The sequence below is a fragment of the Hylobates moloch genome, unplaced genomic scaffold, assembly GCF_009828535.3.
Source record: "Hylobates moloch isolate HMO894 unplaced genomic scaffold, HMol_V3 SCAFFOLD_26, whole genome shotgun sequence".
NCBI classification, from domain to species: Eukaryota; Metazoa; Chordata; class Mammalia; order Primates; family Hylobatidae; genus Hylobates; species Hylobates moloch.
In genome coordinates, this window is record NW_026652301.1 from 4,766,373 (window position 1) to 4,793,139 (window position 26,767).

At 38.7% G+C, this 26,767-nt stretch overlaps 1 protein-coding gene across 5 annotated transcripts in view; it reads right to left on the minus strand.

Annotated features, from left to right (window-relative positions):
* Positions 1 to 26,767, minus strand: part of LOC116463116 (utrophin-like) — a 572,404-nt gene that overhangs the window by 370,460 nt on the left and 175,177 nt on the right. For 4 of the 5 annotated variants that reach the window (XM_058434468.1, XM_032146075.2, XM_032146078.2 and 1 more), the window contains 9 exons: positions 26,182 to 26,423; positions 25,839 to 26,019; positions 23,865 to 24,010; positions 22,337 to 22,549; positions 12,569 to 12,682; positions 11,624 to 11,779; positions 6,392 to 6,562; positions 3,994 to 4,173; positions 904 to 1,038 (listed from right to left, as the gene is read on the minus strand). In XM_058434468.1, the coding sequence (XP_058290451.1) occupies positions 904 to 1,038; positions 3,994 to 4,173; positions 6,392 to 6,562; positions 11,624 to 11,779; positions 12,569 to 12,682; positions 22,337 to 22,549; positions 23,865 to 24,010; positions 25,839 to 26,019; positions 26,182 to 26,423 (1,538 nt within the window). The remainder of the gene's footprint in view (positions 1 to 903; positions 1,039 to 3,993; positions 4,174 to 6,391; positions 6,563 to 11,623; positions 11,780 to 12,568; positions 12,683 to 22,336; positions 22,550 to 23,864; positions 24,011 to 25,838; positions 26,020 to 26,181; positions 26,424 to 26,767) is intronic. The other variant, XM_058434467.1, reaches the window with a different exon arrangement.

Here is a 26,767-nt window from a genome sequence, read left to right on the forward strand (position 1 = left end):
TCTTAGAGTTTGCTTTATACTTTTCTTTATTTTCCATATTTCAAGAATATATACGTATTCGCTCTTATATTAGGAAAAAAAATTTAAGTTTTTCATATTTTTCATTCACTCCGTCTCTCACTCTGCTATATTTGAGAAGTGACATCTTTTCTCTAGCAGAACATCCATCTCCTGGATGTAAGTGCCACATTTTACTCATTTCTGACCTTTAATCCAGTTGTCCACTCAGTTCCCACATGGTACCATGACATTTTTAAAAGGATATCTACCTCCTTCCCTTTTCTTTTTTTGTTAAGCAAACCTACCCTCTTTGCATTGTATTTCATTTAAGAAATGGTTATTAAGTTAACGTGTGCTACACACTGTGCTGGGAACTGAGGAATAACAAAGCATCGGGTACATTTCTTGGCCTCAAGGAGTTCAAAGTCCAGGCTTGAAGACAAGCTTCTATGACAAGATCCCATGCCTCAACCACTGTCTTTTAACTTCTAACATCTGAAGGTAAGAGACAGGAAGCCCCTGTAAACCGTCAGGGCTGTGTTTAGTGAGTAAAAATAACTTGTTGACAAAACCAGAGAGCAGTTGTCCTAATAACATATGGCAGAGCTTTGTCCAGGGCCTAGTAAAATAAACTGGAAAACCACTAGAGTGCTTCAACATGTCTAAAATGTACAAATTGTCAAGCAGCTAACCACATCTTGAGGCTGATATAGTGGGTCACCAATCATCTAAATACACATGATCGTATAAACACTTCAGGCTATGGAAGAAAATGCAAGTGACATTGAAAACCACTGAGGAAGCAAATGCATTTGCCTGTGTAAAGCATTACATTCCTCATTGTAATACACGTGTGGCCTCATCACAACAAAGAGAAATGCCACGGAGATCGCGGGTTCCAACCTCCAGGGCTTCGTTGACAGCATCTGTCTTTTCAGGCAGGATCTCTGTGCTTTTCATCCGCTCTTCCAAAGTGTTTAACCAGGTGGTTTCAAGATCCAAATAGTGAAGCAGCTCAATCCAACAAGACCAGACCTCCTAAAGCATGAAAAATTTTATATTAGACAAAAAGCCATTTCACACATCGTATCGCTAGTGCTACACATTCTCTTTAATCGCTAATAATTTCATCTGGATGTGAGTATATCTACGAATTCAGAAACTAATGGAGTTGAAACTTCAAAAAAATAAAATAAAATCGGCCAGGCGTGATGGCTCACGCCTGTAATCCCAGCACTTTGGGAAGCCAAAGCAGGCAGATCATGAGGTCAGGAGATCAAGACCATCCTGGCTAACATGGTGAAACCCCATCTCTACTAAAAATACAAAAAAAAAAAAAAACAAAAACAAAAAAAATTAGCCAGGTGTGGTGGCGGGCACCTGTAGTCCCAGCTACTCGGGAGGAGGCAGGAGGATGGCATGAACCCGGGAGGTGGAGGTTGCAGTGAGTCAAGATTGCACCACTGCATTCCAGCCTGGGCAACAGAGCAAGACTCTGTCTCAAAAAAAATAAATAAAATAAAATAAAATAAAATAAAATAATCCAAAAAATCATGTTAGACCAGTTGGTGAGGGGTGGAGAGCAAAGAGTGGGCAAGAGGCTGCCTCACTCTTTAAAATAAATTCCACGATCTGATTTAAATGTCAAAAATACAACTATATAGTTAGTAGGAAAAACAGGAGAGAAACATTATTTAGTTTGTTCTTAAAGACCAAGTGCAGTGGTTCACACCTGTAATCCCAGCATTTTGGGAGGCCAAGGCAGGTGGATCACCTGAGGTGAGGAGTTCAAGACCAGCCCGGCCAACATGGTGAAATCCCATCTCTACTAAAAATACAAAAATTAGCTGGGCATGGTGGCAGGCACCTGTAATCCCAGCTACTCGGGAGGCTGAGGCAGGAGAATTGCTTGAACCTGGGAGGTGGAGGTTGCAGTGAGCCCAGGCCATGCCACTGCCCTCCAGCCTGGGCAACAAGAGTGAAACTCCGTCTCAAAAAAAAAAAAAAAAAATTTGTTTTTTGAACAACAGGAAAAAATTGCTCCCAACTGTAAATTTTTAAAAACTAATTTCATAGAAAATTGAAATCTCCTGGGCCCTACCCAATTCCAACTCAGAGCTAACTGATGTAAAAGTTTGCAATGTAGCCTTCCCAAATTTTTTCTAAATTCATGAGGACATGTCAATATAAGAAGAGAGTTACACTGTTCTTACTATGTTGGTTTTGATCACTCATTCCCCTCTAAGGTTTCCAGAGCAGGGACCCAGGGGTTGTGTAGTGGGTGGATACATTTATAAATTTATAATCCCTTATCATAAGAGGAACTTATTTGAGTGGTAAGTTTAGGAGAAAGAACTCAGCTGAATGCCTCTGGGCTTGTCATCTTGAATGTACTGAATGAGTGAAGGCATCTGCTGGTCTACATAAATGAGTGAAGGCACCTGCTGGTCCACACTCCATATGAAGTATGCTTATCAGATCAAGGGGCAGTACATTTTTCTACAAAGGGCCAGAGAGTAAATATTTTAGGTTTGGGGAGGATACATTTGCTTCCCATCACAGATTCTTCTTGGAGGGGGTATGTGTTGTACAACCCTTGAGAAATGTATAAACTATTCTTATAGTTTATACAAACTACAAGTTAGATTTAAACCCTCAGCCAGTCCGGGTGCAGTGGCTCCTGCCTGTAATCCCAGGACTTTGGTACGCCAAGGCAGGAAGATGGCTTGAGCCCAAGAGTTCAAGACCAGCTTGGGCAACATAACAAGACCCCCATCTCTACAAAAAAATTAAAAATAATTAGCCAGGTGTGGCATTGCAAGGCTGGAGTCATAGCTACTCAGGAAGCGGGGTCAGGAGGGTCACTTGAGCCCAGGAGTTTGAGGTTACAGTGAGCTGTGATCACACCACTGCACTCCAGCACAGGTGACAGAGCAAGACCCTGTCTCAAACAAAACAAAACAAAACAAAATCCTCAGCCATAATTTTCCAACCACTGAATTATGATAAAAGAGAAGAGTTTCTAGTCCCCCGATTTCTACAAGCAAAAAGCAGACCAAAAATCTGCTCAGATGCAAGCACGACCTCTTTTCTTATGGGAAAGAAAAGATGACTCAAAGAAGACCACTTCTAAGAAGCAGACAGATCCCGAATCAAGTAGCTTTCTTACTAACTTGCCTCAATGATACATACTTATCTTAGCACAAAATTGGTTTAAAACAAGCAATGAATGAATTTACAGATGAATGAATGATCAAAGCAATGAATGAATTTAGGTTAAATATTGCAGTTGCCATTTTTTACCATTTCAGGATTTGCCACAATACAAATATTTGTTTTACGTCAAACTGAATGTAAATTAAATTGTTGTAAATTGAAAGCCTTCTTAAATCTCCCAACAAGCAATAACAAAAGTCATACTACTATAAAAACAAACAAGCAAAACCTTACTCTTAGTTTAAAAAAATTTCATAGACTCATCTACATTTTACGTGCAATGGCCAGGGAGAAAAAAAAGGTATTTTATCTAAGACCCAGTAAGACAGTCACATATTTAAGTTCTGTTTTTCCTTCAGGTGACTCTTGAACTTTAGACACCACTCAAAAGAAAATAATTCCTCTCTGTGTACTCAACCAGGCAAAACAAAACAAAAGAGAGGCTTGCAATGTGCTCTGCAATTTTGGGGTTGGAACAGGCCCTACAGATAATCTGTTACATGAAAACCTGGATTGCACATATAAAAAAAGTAAAGTTTTAATATATAAAATGACTTGCCCAAGAACCTTCTGATAATTAGGGACAGATTTTAGTCTCCTGTTTTTAACCCCTCTTTCATTTTTATTGAACTATTTCCCAAGAACTATTTTTCCTTTATGATCCAGAATTTGAAAGAAAAGTGAAGTTTTCTACAAGATTTGAAAATGGCGAAAACATTACAGAGTTTGGATCTCAGAAATACATCACTGAAAAAAATAATAATAATAATAACGTACCTCTAGCGTGTGGCACTTTCCTCGAATTCTATTGCAAAGAAGTTGGTAATTCTCCAGCACAACATTCAGCTCAGACGTCAACTCCTGGCCACCAGAGGGCACCTTGGCAGCTAATAACTTGATGTTGTCCTTGAGAATCTTCACTCTCACCTCCTTCTGCAACACATCCTCTTTTGCCCTCTGTTCCAAGAAAGGATGGATGAACTTGAAAAACATCTCCCTTTCTCAGTAACCAATTTTTTTTTTTTTTTTTTTTTCAAGTATTAAACCAAAGTTAAAACATCTGGATGATTCTAACTACCAAAATAGAACATTATTTAGGTAACAGTGAATGGTTCTTTGTGGGGTTTTGTTTTTGTTTCTGTTTTTGTTTTTGTTTTTGAGATGGAGTCTTGCTCACTGCAACCTCTGCCTCCCGGTTCAAGAAATTCTCCTGCCTCAGCCTCCCGAGTAGCTGTGATTACAGGCGCCCACCACTACGCCTACCTAATTTTCATATTTTTCAGTTGAGACGAGTCTTCGCCATGTTGGCCGGGCTGGTCTCAAACTCCTCACCTGAGGTGATCCACCCACTTCGGCCTCCCAAAGTGCTGGGATTACAGGCATGAGCCACTGCACGCAGCCCAGTGAGTATTTTTGAAATAAGAATGCTAACTCTGAAATTTCACTCATGCATCCAATGTACTCAGCCCCCACAAATGTGTTCATTTCATAACAGCAGTGTTAACATAAGTTATCCAAAGTATGTTTACTGACATGAAGTATTTTCAAAGTCTGGGTCCAAGATCAGAATTTAAGTGAGTGAATTTTCATTATCACTGGAGAGCTGAGCAGATTACACTGTGATAAATAAATTTTCACAAAAATTGAGGTACACTATGGTAGAAGTATCTTCAAAAGTTCTCTAATTTAAACTTTTTTAAAAAATTCTAGAACATAGGTACATGTATCATTCTGCTAATTAATAGCATTTCAATGGTAAAGTTAGACTGAGATGATCTGATCCAGAAACAGCTGTTTCTCAGTGCTAAGATAAACAATCTGACATTCAGGAAAATCAATCTATCAGGTTGGTGCAAAAGTAATTGCGGTTTATGCCATTACTTTTAATGGCAATAAATAAAAATAAAACAGTCTTTCACTTCCCCCTTTACTTTTCTCTACTACTTAATGGTTAGATCTTCCTTAGATTGGGGGAAAGTAATTAAGTGTAGTGGTTTTGTAAGTCCTAATGGCTGTTTGAAAGAATAAAAATAAATAAAATGTTGCCCAATCAAATATTTAAATATCATTTTTCTCAAATCTCATCTATAGCAACTTTTAAAATCCACAGAACTACAATGCCAATAGTGTAAAGAAAGATAATAAATGAGACAATTCTTAACATGGTAGCCTATTTTAAAATACCTTATGTACTGAGTATTTTTAAATCTTTCAAAAAGAGCTACACTAAAAAAGATGTTTTAGTGAAAAAACAACTTCCAACAAGTCTCCTGTCATTTACTTTGATTCATATATAATAATGTATGAATGTCATATAATCCCTTTTTTGAAAAAAATCTGCACAGATTTTTGCTTGAGTTACACTTCTAGGCAAGTTAACTTTGAGGTAAAACATTAGTCACTGTGTTGCTTAAGCTTACAGGCAACAAAAGCTTTGAAAACACGATCTCCTTTGACTTGTTGAAGCTACGTTAGAAATTTGGGAATGATGCCCAGTTCTTTTATTATATATAAAAAGAGAGTGTTCAAGACTATCGACACAGGAGTACAAGTTTACAGGAAATGTATCCAGTGGATCCAACGAATATGAACTCCCCTGATGCATTCCTACCGCTACTCCTACCTGCTCTAATGAAACGTCGGTGTTCACATGTGCCATATGTATTAACTGGAAGATTAGTACGAGGAAAGTAAGAATAAACCTCAGACAACTTGGGAGGTCTCTTTTGTTCCCCTTACAAAAAATAACTCTTCGTGAAAATTTTTGGAAATAGTGATGAATGCAATTAATGCCACTGGATTGTGCACTTAAAAATTAAACTGACCAATGTTATATGTATTTACCCCAATTAAAAAACATGATCATTCTTCCTCATGCCCACTACCAGAGGTTTTTAAGTCATTCTCTGTAGCCTCCCAAAGGTCTAACTTAAGAGCTTGTCTCATGGGCCCTCATGGACTCAACTCATGGGCCAAGCCAAACACATGGACTCCTGGCTTTCTTCCCCTGCTAAAATCAGAGCAGCTACCCTGTTATGTTTTTTTAATTCAAAAACCTACTGTGAAAGATGCTATGTGCACATAGTGCTTGACAGCTAGAGAGATGATTGATGGGCTGGTTTTAAAGGGAGGAGGGAGGCATGAAGTCCGTTGGCACTGCTTGTCCCCGCCTCACCTTCATCTCTTCCACAGCACTCTCAAGCTCTTCTGGTGACTTGTACTCAAAATCCCGCTCCAGGTATTCTTCCTCAGCCTGGGTCATCCATTCCTGCATCTCTGCCAAGTCTTTCTTCAGGTTCGCAGCTTTTTCTTGACTTTCAGACAACCTACTTTTTTGAGTAGCGATCTACAAAGGAAAAGCCATTCCCCCAAATAAACAAATGTTAATGTGTTCAATGTCAAGTTTTAGCTCTTAATATTTAAAGGCACAGTGATAACTTTCCACAACGAATTGCATGCTTTAAAATTCAGATAAAATCTCATACATCTCATGCTAACGCTGTAGAATATAAGCAATAATGAAAATAATCTTAAGACTGGGATTCCACACCACATTTGGATAATACCCTTATCTCAAAATATCTATTATAATTTTGAACACGTATAACTGTTGACTGTAATCCCAGATGTAGGAATCTAATCTATAACAGTAAAAGTACATATATGAAATAAATTTAATGTAGCACTACTTGTAATGAAAAAAAAAGCAAAAACAAATAATCTAGAAGCCAGTCAGGCTTGGTGGCTCACACCTGTAATCCCAGCACTTTGGGAGGCCAAGGCAGGGGGATCACCTGAGGTCAGGAGTTTGAGATCAGCATGGCCAACATGGCAAAACCCCATCTCTACTAAAAATACAAAAACTAACCAGGCATGGTGGTGCACGCCTGTAGTCCCAGCTACTTGGGAGGTGGAGGCAGGAGAATCGCCTGAACCTGGGAGGCAGAGGTTGCAGTGAGCCGAGATCGAACCACTGCACCCCAACCCGGCGAACACAGCGAGACTCTGTCTCAAAAAAAAAAAAAACCTAGTAGCAACCAAAATGTCCATTTTCTTCTTTTTAACTACACTTCCCATTAAGATTTCACTTTTAAAAAGCAGGGAGGGAGAGGCTGCTATTAAAGATGTCATAAGACACCACTCTATAAAATTTTGGTTTTGATATCTACTATATTTGTATATGCCACACAGACACCAAAAAGTTACAGTAAAAAATAGATAGTTGTCTGATTCTGATTCAGTAACTTAGTTAAAAATTTCGGAGAAGTCTAGAAATATTTGCAGAGCACTCCTCCCCATAATGACAAACTGACTTCTACTGTGAGAGAAGGCACCGTTCTGCAGTCACAGTCCAACCCCTACTTGGCAGGTTCAGCCTCATGCTCAAATTAAATGCCACAGTAGTGGCCACCCTGCCAGGGCCTGCTTGGCTGCTAGGTTGATAGTAACCAAAGGCCAGCACAGGAACTGGATGGTTCTCACAGAAGTTAGAGATAAGCAAGAGATAGAGGCTTTCCCAGTCCCTCCCTCCAAAGAGGATCTCTGGCATAAAAATAGGACCAAACAAGAGCTTTTCTTCCATTGTCCCCACAGGGTAACCAAGGAGCTGATGCCAGCAACACTCACAATCCCATTCCTAAGCCTGGCTGATCATCAGGTTAACCTGGTAAGCTTTTCATTAAAATACATGCACACACACAGAAAGAGAAAGAGAGAGACAGAGATTCTTGGGCCCCACTTCCAGAAAATTCTCTGTATGTGTACTTTTTGAACACTAGTCAGCAATATAATTTTCACAGATCCAAAAAGAAATGAAGAAAATAAAGACACTATCATAAGCTTAACAACAACAAAACACCCTCAAAATTACCTTTAATTATCCTGAGAATATATACTTTCTATTTTTTGGCATTAAAATGTTCCCTTTTTTTCAGGATATCATGAATATAATAGATGAAATAGACTATCTTTGTTTGTTGATCTGTTTTATATGCCTGTTCTTTTTAGCAAAATGAAAATTTGGCAAAATTATGTTTGTCCAAAACTACTTCAACATTTGTACTAGTCAATGCAATGCAATAGTCTGGAAATGTTCTAGATAATTATTCACACATGTGGTTACCTCCCTCCTGAGGACACTTTAAATTTCCCATATATTTATTCCTGTATTTTGAATCAGTAATTCACAATGAATTCTTTGTCGTCATATGTATGTGGATGGATGGATGGATGGAGGGAGGGATGGATGGATGGATGGATGGATGGATGGATGGATGGATCGATCGATAAATATACAAACTTCTAATTATCACCTTCCTTGATCTTCATTGCCACTTCCAAACCATTTTCTATTTATTTCCTCAAAAACCCCAGTTCCCTAAGGCACATGCCATCAGACTATAGCACATTGAGAAAAATGTGATTTTAGCTAGGATAAGAGATGAGAGTATAACATTATTAGTTTCTTAAGTGTGATCACGGTATTGTGGTTTTGCAGAAGAATGCCTTCATGCTTGGAGAATCATGCTAGAGTATTTAGGGGTGAAGTGTCATGATGTTTTCAAATTCCTGTTCAAAAGTACCAAAAAAAAAAAAAGGGTGTGTGTGTGTGTGTGTGTGTGTGTGTAAAGAGAAGGGCAGAGAGAGAGAAAGCAAATGTGGTAAAACATTAGCAAGTCTCTGAATGGATGGATATATAGCTGTTCCTTTTTATCATTCTTTTAACTTTTCTTTACATTTGAACATGTTCAAAATAAGTTATTGGGTAAAACAACAAAAACAAAGCAAAATATTCAGTTATGCAAATACAAATTTTTCTGATACAAACATTAGCCAAAAGCATTTCATTAAGAAATGCGTACTATTTACATGACCGTGGGGTATGCCTATATTTCACATTGACTTCTATTTTTCACTGCTTTGTCACTCACTTCAGCTATATATAGCCTCACTATTATTCCACTAATAAAAATCAAAGCAATCGGGAGAGAATACCTCCCAGTTCTACCGTTCCCATATCATTTCCTCCCTTCCATTACCACGGAGAAACCATATCTCATAGCAACATCTTCACTTAGATGGTGGATCTCATCCTCACATAATCACAGACTTCGCTTGATAAATTCTCCTATCTCAATCTCTTTCTGCACCATCATTTATTTTTCTAAAGTGAGGTCCTCTCATTAATGTCTCTCATTTGATATCTCTCATTATTAAAAATAACAAAACTACCTCTTTGGATTCCCATCACCAGCACCCACCCATTTCTCTGCTCCCCTGAAGAGAGAAATTTCTCAAAGTTAGTTATGCTTGGTGTCCCAGTTCCTCAGTTCTCATACCCTCCTCGACACTCTCCACTATGACCTTTTTTCCCACCAGTTCACTGGCCCTACTTTCTCAAGGTTATTAAATGCCTCCTTCTATCAAATTTAAAGCTTGATTTTCTGTTTTGATTGGCCCCTACAATCTCAGCATTAGGCACCGTGAAAAGTTTTCTCCACCTAGCATCTGGGATCCCACATTCCCTGTTACTGATTTTTCCTCCTTAGCTTCTAGCATCAAATTTAACCCTTCCAGAATGGTAGTCAGCATTTCACCTACACCCACAAAAGCTTCTCCTTCATTATTGCAGTAAATGACACCACAATTCACACAAAGTGGAAGTTTTGCAGAAATCCTGAGTCATGCTTGACCATTCACTTTTTCTTCTATCACAATCCAATTCTTTCCTACGGTCTCTTCTTTATTTTCAAACCTAATATTTCTCATGCCCTCCATCACTACTTCTCTAGCCTTCCAAGTACGTGGGGCCATCCTCTCTCTCCAAGACTGCAGTAACCTTATAAGAATTCTTTCCGTTTTCATTCTTGCCTTCCAGAGCAAACTATTCGCATGAAAACCAGAGAGAGGCCGAGTGCAGTGGCCCATGCCTGTGATCTCCACGCTTTGGGAGGCTGAGACAGGAGGATTGCTTGAGGTCAGCAGCATCTGACCAGACTGGCATCTGGTCTCAAACTGCTGACCTCAAGCCACCCTTTTGCCTCAGCCTCTAAGAACCCCATCTCTACAATTCTTTTTTTTTTTTTTTTTTTAGACAGGATCTGGCTCTTTCGCCCAGGCTGGAGTGCAGTGGTGCAATCTCAGCCCACCGCAACCTCCGACCCCTGGGCTCAAGCCATCCTCCCACCTCAGCCTCCTAAGTATCTGGGACTATAGGCGCACACCACCATGCCCGGCTAATTTTTGTAGTTTTTATAGAGAAAAGGTTTTGCCATGTTGCCCAGGCTGTTCTCAAACTCCTGAGCTCAGGTAATCCACCCACCTCAGCCTCCCAAAGTACTGGGATTACAAGCATGCACCACTGCATCTGGCTCAAAAATATTTCTAAAATTATCTAGGCATGGTGGTGAACACCTATAGTCCCAGCTACCCAGGAGGCAGGAGGATTGCTTGAGCCTGGGAGTTCAAGGCTGCAGTAAGCTAGGATTGTGCCACTGCACTCCAGCCTGGGTGACAGAGCAAGATACTGTTGCTAAAAAAAGGAAACAAAACAAAAAGCCAGAGTGACCTTAAAAGATCTATATCATATGTCACTTTCCTATTCAAAACCTTCAAATTGCTTTCTGTGTAATATCATACTTGAAATACATCCCAAGTCCCTTCCTCCAAGGCCATAGCTAATCCATCCTCTGCCTACCTCTAACCTCAAATATTCCCATTCTCCAACTCACTAACTCCTCTCTGCTCTATTCCAGCTACACTGCCTTCATTCTTTATTAAACAAACCAAGTTCATTCCCACCACAGAGTTTTAAAGCTTGCTGTTCTCCATGCCTGAATGTTCTTATTTGAACCTTACAAGGCTCATCTCTTACTTTACTCAGTTCTTTATTCAAACGTCCCCATCTCAGAAAGTCCTTCCCTGACCATCCTATTTGAAATAACCCACCTAGCCCTAACTCCTTGCTACTCCTCCATGATATTATTCATTATCCATCTGCCTCACTAGAATGTAAGCTCCTTAAGAGGAGTTTCTTCTTCCTTGTTCAATGCTGTACCTGCAGTGCCTAGAACGATGCTTGACAGGTGGCAACTGATTAAGAAATATTTGATAAGAAAATAAATGGTCACATTCAAATGTTTTAGGGGTAAAGCAAGTATCATAAATGTGTTTCAAGCCAGATTTAAGACAACAATGGGTAAGCCCTGAGCCAAGTTGGACAATCAGCACCCTCTGTTAATTTTAAAAATGATGCCTTTTTTTTTTTGGCCCCAGCTCACTACCCATGCTGGAGTTATTCTAGACCACTGTTTTTCAAACTGGGTGGGTCATAATACATTTAGTCAGCTGAGAGAAGCTACAGTCTACATCTCTTGAAAACTATAGGTAGTAACGTTGAAAAACTCACCTCCTTGCTAAGTTTCTCCAGCTGGGTTTGGTAGTCACCTAGTCTTGTCTGCACCCAAGTTTTTATTCCAGCAACTGGACCACTTCGAAGATTAGTCTCTATTTCCTTCATGTTTTTCAGAGATGATTCAATTGTTTCTATTTCATTAACAAATGCCTAAACACATAAAAGATGCATGTTGAGTTCATTACTATATAAGTGGATGCCACAATTATAGTTTGTCTGCTTATCTCCCTGCAAATATTATACAAGCAGACTGCTTAAGAGTCAGTACTTCTAACTACTTAAGAAATATTGTGCCTTAAGAAACTCATTTCACCTGAATGTTTGATATAGCCATCTGCTAAATTAGACCTGAAATACTTGACTCTCAGCAGGGAATAGTCTTTTAATTAATGTAGAGAAGCCTGATGATTTCACCAAATAAAAACTGCATGCACTATTACTAGCAAATTCATTTGTTGTTTTGTTTGTTTGTTTGTTTGTTTGTTTTTTATACTTTAAGTTCTAGGGTATATGTGCACAACATGGAGTCATTGTGTATTGCTTTTCTTGTGCCACATGGTGAGGATTTAAGAAAAACATACTTAACAAATGAATTTGATGAACAGACACTTCTCAATTTCATTTGTTAAATATGTTTTTCTTAAATCCTCACCATGTGGCACAAGAAATGCAATATACAATGACTCCTAATGAACCAAAATTGTTCTTGTTCTCTATTCTATAACCTCTCAAAATTCTATAATCATGGCCAGAAATAAAAACATGAAGAATCTGTCATTCTTTTATTAGCTATAAAGTCATAAAAGCTTTATGATGAAAGATATTTTATCTAGATTTAATGCTATGTTATATTCTCACAATTTTAATAATAGCAGCAAATAACATAGAAAAAGAACAAAATGTTATTTATGACAAGTTCCCCAGATCAGCAGAACTCACAGAGCACTGGTCTAACTGCCTCTGTAGACCTGCATCGTCTCCTTGGGCAGCCTGCTGTTTCATTAAGAAGTCTTTCACGCCATCCATCCACTTCTCAATGACTGTTGAATCAGCCTAAATCGAACATGATAACAGAGGGGGATATTACTCCACGACGTTCAGCCTACTACATCTCAAGATCTGCCGCCACTGGAACAAAGGCAACTTTTTAAAGCTCTGATAGCATCACTTTCATTTATTTTATTTCTTTTTCTAAACCTTGCAAATGTGAAAATGATTATTTTCTTCATTCTTGACTAAAATCCTTAAGAGATGACAGGTTAGTAACCATTCTAAAAATTTCCAAATGCTAGCTGTTTTTGCTTAAATGCAAGCGATAGTTATGATTTAAAATGCAAATCACAGGGAAAAAATGAATTTCTAGGTTTAATCAGCTACAAAATACTTGGCTCTGATATAATTTAGAACAATTTTTCTCTAAAGTTAGTAACTCAGAGCAGGAATAAACAAATAGCACGGTGTAGGGAATACAATAGATGGTTCTCATTTCTGCTGTTGGATGCCTTTTTATCTGAGAACTCAGGACAGTCACCACTCAGCTCCATTCTTTCATCCAACATTTATTAAGTACCTACTATATATATAAAATCCAGTTACTGTGTATGGTGATAGGGGTTCAAAGACAAATGTGAAAGCAAACATTTTGCAAAGAGAAAGAGACTTTAGAGAGAAGGTAACATTAGAACCGGGCCTTAAAGAATGCAAATAAGGGCCAGGCACGGTGGCTCACGCCTGTAATCCCAGCACTTTGGGAGGCCCAGGCCACGGATCATGAGGTCAAGAGATCAAGACCATCCTGGCCAACAAGGTGAAACCCCGTCTCTATTAAAAATACAAAAATTAGCTGGGGGCGTGGTGGGACGTAGTCCCACCTACTCGGGGGGGCTGAGGCAGGAGAATAGCTTGAACCCGGGAGGCAGAGGTTGCAGTGAGCCAAGATGGCGCCACTGCACTCCAGCCTGGCGACAGAGCAAGACTTCTGTCTCAAAAAAAAAGGGAATGCAAATAAGTAGATGCAATTCTTTCCACAGATGGGCAACTGCCATGTTTTTCTCCAGTCTTCTACTGACTACATGTTCCCAATTCCTTCCATGATGTCTGTAGGACATGATATGATATTTAGGTATTGCTCACTACTCTGATCAACATGCTCTGGAAACTACATCAATTTTTTAATGTCCTTAAAATATGCCACCCAGAACCAACTATTCTGATCCTTATAATGTTTGAATTGATCACAAAGATCTAACTAGTTTATATAAGGTTATCAGAGATTATCTCAAATACTTTGGTGTAATCAAGACTTGCCAAGAATGTTCATTTGTGAGCATTATTTGAACTAAATGAGAAAGCATCTTCAAATGTGAGCTGTTATCACTCTGTGCATCTAATAATCTAGTCTTCCTCCTCCAAAAAAAAAAAAGAAAAAGAAAAAGAAAAGAAAGTAGTACTTAAAGGAAATGAGTCTGGGCAAGGCCTATTAGTGGTATCCATGTTGATTCCTGGTGACCACCACATTCTTTCCTAAGCACATATAAGATCTCTAGTTGGTTATTTATCTTACAGTTTGGCTAGGAACTGACATCAAACTTACTTTAAATCTTCAGCTTCTAAAAACTAATGTTTCCTCTTAATTAGGACATTCCTCCATCTCCATTTTTCTGGTAATTTCTCACAAGATTATGACGTGAGTGACCCTGAGATCATGGGTAAAAATCCCACTTGGGATGCAGATTTATGCATCTGGAGGAGCTCTGAGTGGTTTTGCTTGTGGTCCTAAGTTCAGGCTCTAAAGCACTCTCAGTAATGACTCTTCTATACTTTCTAGTTTTGAAGGTCATTCTCTGATGAAGATGGCAAGTAAAAAGTGCTTCTCTAGCTAGGTTTCTCTGTGTCCTCCATTAATATTATACCATCCTATCTAAGCACTTCTGCATCTCGTTTATTCTTGGCACAGCTTTGAAAGCCATTTCAGTCCCATTGCACTTTCCCCAAGCTGCTTCCTCCTCTCTTCTCCAGCCTGTCTGACACTATTCCCACAGGTCCATGCTACCCTTATATATTTTCAGCTGGTTACAGGTCACTTCTGTGTTTGCTCCAGCATTCCAAGATCTTAGCATAGAAAGCTTCCTGGGAAGACATGCTCAGGACGGGTAGAGTGGGGCATCCAAAAAAGACAGAAGTGCAAAAAGAGAGAAAGTGTGAATATATTCATAGAGTTCATAAAATATGACTTTAAAAATTCTCCGTTTAACTTGTCACCACAGATTCTTGCACTGCTAATCTCCATTCTGCACTTTTAAAGAATGCATTACTGCTGTATAACTGGGAAATTCATTAACTCTAGTTTGAATAAGGAAAACTGATAGTCTCCTCAGCCAAAATTTTCAAAATTTATATGGAAGCATTATATTTCAAGGAAGTTTTAACCACAATTGGCTTTAACTTGAGTAAGTGGCCTTAACTACTCCAGTCACTGGCATATGAGGAAGTTTTATGGCCTCAACCGCCTTCCTTCCTCCCTCCTTCCCACCCTCTCTCTGATACACACAGACCCATGAGGGCACACGCAATTCACATGTATCTGTTCCTTCTCTCCCTCTGACATGAGAAAAAAGAAAGAGAAAAGAAACAGACAGACAAGCCATGTAGGCCAATGGATCATCCCAACAGCAACAAAGGGAGTAGAAGGGAACCTGTAAAGCCACACTATAATATTTTCACTACTAAAAATCCTGCATGTAATTCTGACCATGCTGTGTTCTAAAAGAGACAGTGTGCCCATATAAAGAAATGCTAAGGTCTGACTACCAAGCTCAGTACCTGCCTTGAGAAACTAATTTTTCTTTGAGCCTTAGTAACTCATCTGTAAAACTGGAATCATAACTATCTTGTCTGGTTGTTCTGAAAAACAGAGACTCCCACATAGAAGAATGCACTAAATGCCTTATTATACTAAGATCTACAAAACCAACTGCTTTATTATTACCAAGATTAAGACCATAAAAGAGTTACCACATCCAAGTTTTGGTGTTTATGTCCCATCAGAGGCACCACAGGAATGAACAGCCAGGATGAGTATGTGTTTGCGTAAGCATGGGTTTCACTTTTTTAATTGCTGCCAACATTAATGCTTGTTCTATCCTGTAACTGTTTCAAAGTAACTGTTTCAAACGGCTACTGCTTATACATCTGGCCAGACCTGGCCAAACACAGCTCATGGGAAGGAATCGGTACAGAGGAAAGGCCCACCCTTTAGAAGTTCCTGGCAGCAGCAGATTCACTTGGCGTTTCCACCTTGTGGCACAACGCGCGGGAAGGGTTATCAAGTCCCAAAGATCAATGCTACCTACCACCCTGCACGGATGAAGGCAGGAGACAGGCAGCTCTACTCTGCCTTCCACTGTCTCTATCCTATCTCCTCTTTCCCTGAGCAAAATATTGTCACAATCAACCTGTAGCAGATGTTTCCTGTGCTTTTCAAACATACCAAAAGTCTGCTCATCTTTAATTCCACCACAGCAAAGAGGTTGATTACAAAGATCGTCAAAGAGCTCACATGAAAATAGTGTTTCTCTGTCCATTTAAAAATTACTCAGCTGATGCACTTAAAAGTTTCTAATCTACAATAATGATGATTTTTTTCTTCACCCACATCTGCTTACAGAACACACACACACACACACACACACTTCTTTAAGGGACTTCAGTTCTTACAAACCAAAACAAAATATAAAATCTGCTAGTAAATTTCTAAAGCAAATGTCATTATTTCACATGCAAAAAAATAAACTAAGTACTAATCTGGGGCAGCCATTTCTCATTCCTATTTTTACTCACAAATATTCAAATAAATATAAAATTATGAATACAGTATTTTTTGAAAATCAAAATATCAAATATTCTAGTTTGGAAGGGTCAAAGTCTACACAGACCATCACTGCTCAAAAGCAATGATTTCTAAGCATTTCAGATGGGCAACACCCTGCTATGGAATCACGGAAAAGGAACGGCAAGGTCATTAAAACAATTCCTCTGACCCTATCTCACCTCGTTTCCCACCCCCATCCTGTGAGCTAAGGATGGAGGTAATTTAAAGCTTGGTAAATCTGGATTTAAGACAGTAAGATTCCAAGGTACACAACTACCTCCGGAGACTTGATTACAGCTAAATTCTTGGCATTTTCTTTTGCTCCTCCCCCATCTGTTGGAATGTCCACAGCTTTTTAAGACATAGGCCAGAAAAAGAAAAAAAATACTGTGAAGCCAGAATTAAAACAGTAATTTAAGGTAGCCAGGTTCCTATTTTGTTTCACTTTATAATACTCAATAACCTCAAAAACACGATCTTGAAAATGTGCTCTCTCACTTAGTAGGGAAGACAAACAATGATACTGCTACTACACTTATTTACCAGAAACTAATAAGGTTCTTAAATCTAAGGAAGGGAATATATGAATATTCCCTTCAGTAAAGTAAAATGTGTTCACAAATAAGAAAAAAAAAAAAAAAAACCCAAACCCTTATGAGATAATTATATCAATTGTATGTTATCTAAAAAGGGTTAAATCATCCATACTAATATTACTCTTAGAAAGTATTGTATTTTTACCCTAAAATGCTTTCCAAAGTACTCTCAAAACCTGGTTCTGCCTGTTGGAGCTCCAGCACTCCCCCTTCCAGATTCCAGGTCAGAGCAAGTCCATTCATGTGTGCCTTTGACTGTTCAACAATTGAAGCAAGAGGCATGACTACACAGGTGTCCTGCCACTTAAGATAACCAGGCATTTAGACTGTATAAATCCACTCTCACTAGAGAGGCCGGACACATCAATTACATTCACATCTGCTAACTTGCTCTATGCCTGACAGGGATCCAACCCTCAAAGAGCTCATGCCTCGTGGGAGGAGAGACACACATTTCTCACCATAATAAAAGACGGCCTGAGATGGGTCATTGTGAAGGTATAAACGACACACAGTCGAATCACAGAGGAGGGAATGATTATCTAGCTGTGGGTGTAGGGATGAGCTGGGCTGAGGACAGATGAGCAGAGAGGAGGAGGAGGATGTGAATTCCTAGCAAGTACGTGACATTTCCGGAGAAAGGCAATAGTCTAGGGTGGTCTTTGGTGACCCACCGTATTCTCCCTACCTGACTCAGCTCACAGTGGAGATGCAGGGAGGGCTTCAGGGCAAGAAAGGGACATTTTGTATTAATGGCACTTTGTATTAATTTGTATTAATGGTGAAGACAACCAGATCCTTTCAGAAGTACAACTCTGGTATTGGTGTGAAAGATGAATTCCAGAGAGAAGAGACAGGAAGTGGGAATCGGATTTAAAGGGTAATGAAATTGTCAGGGCAAGAGACTGCATGAGAGCCTGAACCCAGGAGGAAGGGCCTGGAGGAGCAGCCTGAAAAGGCAGGAACGCTGGAAAATATAAGACAGTTTTGTGTGTGCCTTGGGGACATCTTTCATTTCCCAGTTATACACACGGCAGGAGCTCTTGAATAAGGAAAAGGAAATACATAATATGAAATACTTTGCAGCCCCTAAATCCAAAGATATTACTGCTGGTGAGGAGAGATATATAAGCAGCCTCTTAGGCTTTTATAATATTTTATCCCCATGATTCACATGAAAATCCAGTCAGTAAAATCAATAATGGAAAAAAGAAATATCTATTTCATGTATTTTCAAATGTTTTGTCACCTGGAAGGGGTACAGTAGTTTGTAAAAGTAACAATGAATATTTTACCTCCTAAGTACAGGAATGGGGGTTATTGCTTTGGCATAGCACAAATAAAAAGAATTTAAGAATGTATTTGGGCATGACACAATGAATAAGAATATGTAGGTCCAAGCTCTACATGCACAAAAGGAACCAGCTATGGAGACAAAGGAAATGCAGGCAAATGAGGAAAAGCATTGCAATGCCAACAAATAACAGAAACCTAAAATTTGCACACAACTAACAGCCTCTTACAAATATTGAAGGATAGCAGAAAAAAGCAAGCACATAGCCATGAAAACACTTTCAAAGTTTAAATGTGCTGTATCAATGAAAGATGTTATTAAGTAGTGGGATTCACTTCCAAACTCTATCTGAACTATGGATTTAAATGGCCGTCACAGAGTTCCAATATCATTTGTTTCCATAGTGTGGGGAAAAATGATTAGAATTAGCAATATTTGTCAATTTTTCTTGTCTAATTTGAATGTACAAGGATCCACTGTTAATATTAGCTGCCCCCAGGAAAGAAAATGGTATTGGGGAAGAACAGAACTCTAGATGTTCACGGTAAGTATTTCTGTGGTATTCAATTTCTTCACAATATGTAGGCTTCAAGTACTACTCATATAATGAAAAATGCATTTTAAAAATAAACGAGTTAACTATTTTGTTCCTACAAAACATTATTATGAATTGGCATTGAATATAAAACCTACTGTGCTTCATGACTTAAAGACAAAAATAATTAAATGCCTAAAAAATTATATATCAGGTCATTGAAAAGGGGAAAACAATGATAATCTGCAAATAAATATTTATTATAATTAATAATTTGAGGGTGTGGAATTTACAGTTTTCCCAAGTAAATCATGAGTAGTTAAGTAACCAGCAATTCCTACAAAGCAAAAAAAAGTTTTCTTTTGAATTTAAGATGAAACATGTATTTCAATGAAGGAGTTATACAATTAAGAAATACAGACACTGTATTCCTTAACTACAATCTTGCAGTTAGTACACAAGAAGCAAATAAAAAAATTACTGGACATTACAAATCTGCTACTGTAACAACAAACACTTAAATATCCAGACACACATATTTGATGTTGGATATTTTTAATGGAAATAAATATTTCCAAGTGACCACTTTTAGTGCCTGGATTTGCTACATTAATAGCAACAACCCACCAAAGCCTAAAGCTGGATTACTATAACCACAGGACTCTTTTGTGTTTTGGGAGAATATTTATTCTCTTTAAGCTCCATATTGAAATAGTAGCATACATTTAGCTAACCCTAAGATATACTTTTAAGAGTCAAAAGAAGACTAATTCTGAGGTTAATCTCCATTTACACTTTGGACTTAAATCTGAAAACAAAGGGATGATCTTTTGAAAAGATGGGGATTGTTTTATCTGGCATTGCTGAACTTTGGCACTACTGACATTTGGGGCCAGATGATTATTTTGTTGTGAGGCTGTCCTGTACATGGTGGGATGTTTAGCTGCATCCCTGGCCTCTACCCACTGGAAGTCTTCTCCCACAGTTCTGACAGCAGAAATGTCTCCAGAAATTAACAAGTATCCTCTGGAGGGTAAAATCACCCCGGTTGAGAATCACTAATACAATGCTGGGGCCATAACCAAAAACTTTAAAATTATAGAAAAGGTCAATGCTCATTTTGAAAGCTGGGAACAATTACAACTCATAATCCACAATGAGAAGTGGGACCATCACAAAGTAAAATGGGCCAGGCATGGTGGCTCATGTCTGTAATCCTAGCATTTTGGGAGGCCGAGGAGGCTGGATCACCTGAGGTCAGGAGTGTGAGACCAGCCTGGCCAACATGGTGAAACCTCATCTCTACTAAAAATAAAACCTTAGCCGGGCGTAGTGGCATGTGCCTGTAGTCCCAGTTACTCGGGAAGCTGAGGCAGGAGAATTGCTTGAACCCGGGAGGCTGAAGTTGCAGTGAGCCAAGATTGCACCACGGCACTCCAGCCTGGGGCAACAGAGCAAGACTCCATCTCAAAAAAAAAAAAAAAAAAAGTGGTCGGGCACGGTGGCTCACACCTGTAATCCCAGCACTTTGGGAGGCCGAGGCGGCAGATCACGAGGTCAGGAGATCGAGACCATCCTGGTTAACACGGTGAAACCCTGTCTCTACTAAAAATACAAAAAAATTAGCCGGGTGCAGTGGCGGGCGCCTGTAGTCCCAGCTACTCGCGGGGGCTGAGGCAGGAGAATGGCGTGAACCCAGGAGGCGGAGCTTGCCGTGAGCCGAGATTGCGCCACTGCACTCCGGGCTGGGCGAAAGAGCGAGACTCCGTCTCAAAAAAAAAAAAAAAAAAAAAAGTAAATGAGTCAAAAACACTAAGCCACACAAAACACATTTCTCTCCATAATTACTGGTTTATTTGAATGAGATCTCCATCTAGAACTGCACTTACACCTAGAGAAAAACTACCTCCTGTCACTACCATCACACACAGCTACCCACACATACACACAACCCCTCCATCTGTATCTTCTGCTGATCATTCATTGGAACTACCCATTAGTTCCTGAGTCAAAGAACGCCCCTCCAAATTCAGTGGTCCACCCAGAGAATCTGGCTGGATCCCTTCCACACTAATCTGTGAGTTCTTCCAGCTCCTCTTCTACCACGTGTTCTCTGACTTTGATTTTCAAAACATACATTTTCATTAACTTTTGTCTTCGCTTTCAATCTTTTCATTTTTTGGGGGCAACATTCCTTGCTTAGCATCTAAATCCAAATCTATATATATTTAGATCTAGATCCAAATATATGTAGATATAATATTTAGATGTAGATCCAAATATATGTAGATATATATATTGTATCTACATACATTTGGATCTACATCTAAATATATACAGATTCGGATTTAGATTCTCTCTATATAAATATAGATGTATATGCATATATACAGAGACATCTCTCTCTATATATAGATATATCTACACATATTCGGATTTAGCTTCCAAGAGAATCTATCTATACATATATATAGATAGATATACAGAGATATATCCAAATCTAAATCTCCTATTGCTAATTTCATTTCATTCACTGAAAAATATTGATTGGATGCCTTCTCTGTGCCAGGCATTGCTCTAGTTAAGAGTACATCTTGGTATATATCGGTGAATAAGAAATTTAAAAAAGACAAAGATCCCTGACTGATGGGGGGAAAAAAAAAAAAAAGACCAAGGTAAGGAGTCACTGGGAGGATAGGAAGCCTTGCGGGGAGAGAGTGTGATTGGTTCATTCTCCACCCAGAACTTTCCTATTAAAATACCAGGTGACCTGAAACTCTGCTTCTCCATCTTTCTCACAGGCAGAGTGTTAAAATCTGACACTGACTTCTATTGACATTGACTCTCTCCTTATACGTCCTCACATTTATCCTTTCCTCTTAAACCTTATCACTGCTGCATCTGTCAACATTTTCAGGTGTAGTGAAGGATCCTGTTTCTGAATTTTCATGTCCCTGGAATGATTTGCCTTCCCACTCTGACACTTTGGATGGCCTATCTCTGACTTTTGACTTCAAATGTCAAAAATCTGCAAAAAGTTGTTTCATGTATTCAGCAATTTACTACTACCTGGGCTATTTCTACCACCCCAACCAAGTTACTACTATAATCTAATCAACAGTGTATTTCACACAGGCCCTCCATGCCTGAAACATTATTTTGACCATTTTTAAGCAATTTTATCTTCAAGGTCCAGTTATACTCTATTTTTGACTTTGCTTCCAGGCAAAAGGAAATAAATGTGCTCTCCAGCACATTAAAAGTACATCTTTGATAAGTCCCAACTTAAATACACAATAAATGTGGGTCTAGAAAGAATGTAAAATATTTAAATAATAAATATGTGAATCTTATAAGATAATTACTATTTACCCTGTAATAAACTTAAACTCCCAGTGGCCTCTGGATTTACCTCAAAAGCTCTGAGTTTGAGAGCAATTTCTTCAAGCAAATGCAGATCTTTGGAAACCAAGACCTTTAGCTTGTTCCACTTTCCTTGCACATCATCAAATTCTTGCTTATATAATTTTTCTACATCAGGATGAACATTTTTCTCCAGAGCCTTTGTTTCTTCTGCAAGTTTATGTAATGCAGGTTTCTGATTCTCAAGGATTTCATCAAGAGCCTGGAAAAAGTTTTAAAAGATTAAAAATATGCACACAAATTTGTCTGCACAGATATAGTAAAATGAGCTATATAAAGTCAAAAGTCACTTTGAAATGCATTAGAAAGCATTTTTATCTAAAAAGAACAGTGAGTGGGAGTGTAAATTAGTTCAACCATTGTGGAAGACAGTGTGGTGATTCCTCAAAGACCTAGAACCACAAATAACATTTGACCCAGCAATCTTACTGGGTATATACCCAAAGGAATACAAATCATTCTGTTATAAAGATATATGCACACTATGTTCATTGCAGCACAATTCACAGTAGCAAGGACAAGGCATCAACCCAAATACCCATCAATGATAGACTAGTTAAAGAAAATGTGGTACATATGAACCATGGAATACTATGCAGCCATAAAAAGGAACAAGATCATGTCCTTTGCAGGGATATGGATGGAGCTGGAAGCCATTATCCTCAGCAAACTAATGCAGAAACAAACAAAAAAAAATGCCGCATATTTTCACTAATAAGGGGGAGCTGAATAATGAGAACACATGGACACATGATGGGGAAAAACACACACTGGGGTCTGTTGGAGGGTGGGGCATGGTAGGAGGGAAAGCATCAGGAAGAAGAGCTAATGGATGCTGGACTTAATACGTAGTGCAGCAAACTACTATGACACACATTTACCCATGTAACAAACCTGCACATCCTGCACAAGTACCCCTGAACTTAAAAGTTGGAAATCAAAAAACAAAACAAAACAAAACATGAAAAACTCATGAAAAAAATAGGCATAATGATAAAAATTAAAGCTTTTTCTTCATGAATTGTGTGTGGGCAATACAGTGTATTCTCAACACTAAAAACCAAGGGAACAGCACACCCATTGTGGGCCAAGTGTGCAGTGCTCAATGGCTGCTCTCCTTTTCATCTGATAAAATAGCGCAGAGCCATAAGGCTACTCAACTAAATGACCAGGGAAACATTCCTATTCGATGCAGAAAAAAGTATACAGCAACACGTCAACTGATAGTCCTCATTTCATTAAAGATATTTTAGCAGATTTTATGAACAAGTTGAGAATTTTAAGCTAATCACAACAGAAGGAGTAAATATGCTTTTCTTCTATGAAAAAATATTTAATAACTGTATTTTCTTTTATATGAGGTCAAACTAACCCTCAAATCATAAACACATTTTTGGACCAATGATGAACAAAACTGACCAACTTTTTTTTTTAATCTCTGAAAAAAACATTTCAAAATATGTAAGAGGAGGTATTAGAAGAAGCACTAGAGTTCTAACATGCAAAATATATGTTACCTTTTTTTCTTGCAGGGCCTTCTCCACCTTGGCAAGATCATTAAGGACATTCAGAGATGCCTGGGCCTTATTTTCTGAATCATTTAGCACATCTTTCAGTGTTTTCAATGTTTCCAGATATGCATGTCCAGGTTGGCCCTTCAGTGCTGTTTATTTAAAAATATTTAGTTTGAGAAAATCATATTAGGAACCAATATTTTTACATAGACCATTATCCTAAATGAATTCCAATACATGGCAAAGGAGACCCCATGATTAAAATGTAAAAGGGTCTCTGTTAATTAACAACATAGATCATTCCATTGGCATTTCTGAGAGTCAGACAGTGACTTCATGCCTGCGGATGTTGACGTTTGAAATATTAACTAACCCACTATAATTTTTCTTCATTTCTTCATGATGAAATGTCCCTCTGAAGATGGAACGACAATGTTCCTTTTGTCCCATATAATCTCCTCTTCCTTAACAGCTACACAAAGAATAAAAGAAAACAAAGATCCCCTCAACCAGTCTTGCTGTAAGCTCCACCGTGTAGACAAACCCAGGTCCAGAGTGGAGGAGATTATATGGAAATACTGCCACCATCCTGCCCAGGTACCCTGAGAAATAATGACTGAACAGCCAGCTGGAATAGTGCCTACCTCAGTCACTAATGTACAAATCTCGTAGAAGTAACACTTGTGTGGAAAGGAAGTGACTCTCTTGAAGCACAAAGAGGTGAAACCAACCAGCAGCAAAAGTTAAACTGCCTACTGATCCTTGTCAAAAGTGAAAGCATAGCTTGTACCAATAAGTGGAGAAAGACGTACCCTCAAAGATGTATTTCACATAACTGAAATCAAGGAACAAAGACATGCTGTCCAGAAGCACTTTCAGAAGAAAGGCAACACGACACATTTGCCTAGCATGCAAACATACAGACACTTCCATTCAACACACAATCTATAATTGCTGAAGTTAGGCTGGGTTACATGTGGAGCGTTTCAGCGTGCACTACCCAAAGTAATAATGCACAATGCAACACAGTTCCTAACTCAAATGGCAGCTAGGAAGTAAATAGTGTAATGTACAAGGGATGAACTTTCAAAACCTTTAACAGTGAACCTTCCAAAACCAAGCATATTCCAAAAGAACTCTAAAATTTTTCTGAATCTGATAGTGGAATATGATTTCTTTTAAAAGAGAGTATGGGACTGCTAAAACTTTAACTATTTTGAGGAAACAGAAGTAAGGGATCATTCATTTTAATCCTCCTAGCAATGATATTAAGTGGCCTCCTCAACCAAAGGAAGAAATTGCACCTGTTTCTCCAAAAAAAAAAAAAAAACTCTTTAAAAATCATTATATCCAGGTCAGGTACAATGGCTGACACCTGTTATCCCTGTTATTTTGGGAGGCTAACATCCATTATTTTGGCTAACACCCGTTATTTTGGGAGGCTGTTATAAAACCTGTTATAATGGCTAACATCTGTTATTTTGGGAGGCTGAGGTGGGAAGATCACTTGAGCCCAGGAGTTCTAGACCAGCATGGGCAACATAGCTAGACCCCGGCTCTACTAAAAATAAAAAACCAGCCAGGCATGGTGGTGCATGCCTGTAGTCCCAGCTACTCAGTAGGCTGAGGCAGAAGGACCACTGAAGCCCAGGAGGTCAAGACTGCAGCTGTGATTGCACTACTGCTCTCCAGCCTGGGTGACAGAGACCCTGTTGCTACAAAAAATATATATATATATATTATATCCTACTGACACAATTTCACAGCATGTGAAACTTGTTTGTATGTTTACAAAAAGGTGTGAATCTGGAAAAGAATCTGAATACAGGAGACTTTAAGGCTTTGAACAATACAGGCACAAAGGAAAATGGAGAAGGCTGGTGCAAAGCAAGCAAGTGTACTCAAGTTCTAAATGTTGGGAGTCATGTTTTCATTAATGCAAGCTGAGAGAGGAGATATTAAAATCATTGGGTTTACCATTCTCTAGCTGTTGCTGACGATCCTCTAAAGCCTGTTGTACAGCTTGGTAGCGGCCCAGAAAGCTATCGAAGCCCCGCTGGACAAAATCTGGGGCAGAAGGCTGAGACTTCAGGGCCGAGCAGCTTGCACGAGCCATTTCAATTTTGGGGTGGAGTCCAAGAAGATTTGTCAATTCCCGCTAAGGAAGAGAAAATATGGTCACACAACTCACTGAAGATGAACATCCTCACAGGAAGTTAATCAGGGCAGTATTAACTTAAAATCCATGATACAAGAAGCCCTCCTTAACTCTGGGAATGCACATAGAATTCCTCCATGTTTCAGACGGTTGGCTCCTTACCTGACAGGAATCCTTCAAGCTTGGCAAGGACTGCCGGGAAGATTCAGAAACGGAAGTGTGTTTTACCCACTCCTCCTTTGTCTTGATGACCTTTTCAAGCTCATCAAGCTGCTTGAAATAAGCGTTTATATCTTCCTGTAGCTGAATCTTTCTTTCCAGATCTTCCAAATGTTGAGATACATTCTTCCATTCTGATAAAACCTTCTCCAGAACATTTTTTATTTCTTCAGTAGGAAGGCCTTCTATGCAGACATGAAAAACAAGCAAACAGTCTATATATTATAAAATGTGTCCTGAATTTATTCTAAACATTCTAACATTCAGAATAGTGAGGGAATGTCACACATAATGATCACTTTCTTAAGTCCCTTTTAACACAACAACAAAAATGTATAATGATGCGCTTAAAAATAATTATGTTTATTTCATTTCCTTGACCAAAGAAGAAAGACATTTTAAAATAACGATTCAGGAGCAGTGCGGACATTGCAAAAGGCACATCAGTAGAACTTCAGCCACTGCCTTTTCTTTCTTTTTTTTTTTTTTTTTTTTTTTTTACATTACCAAATATTTATCAGTTACCTAA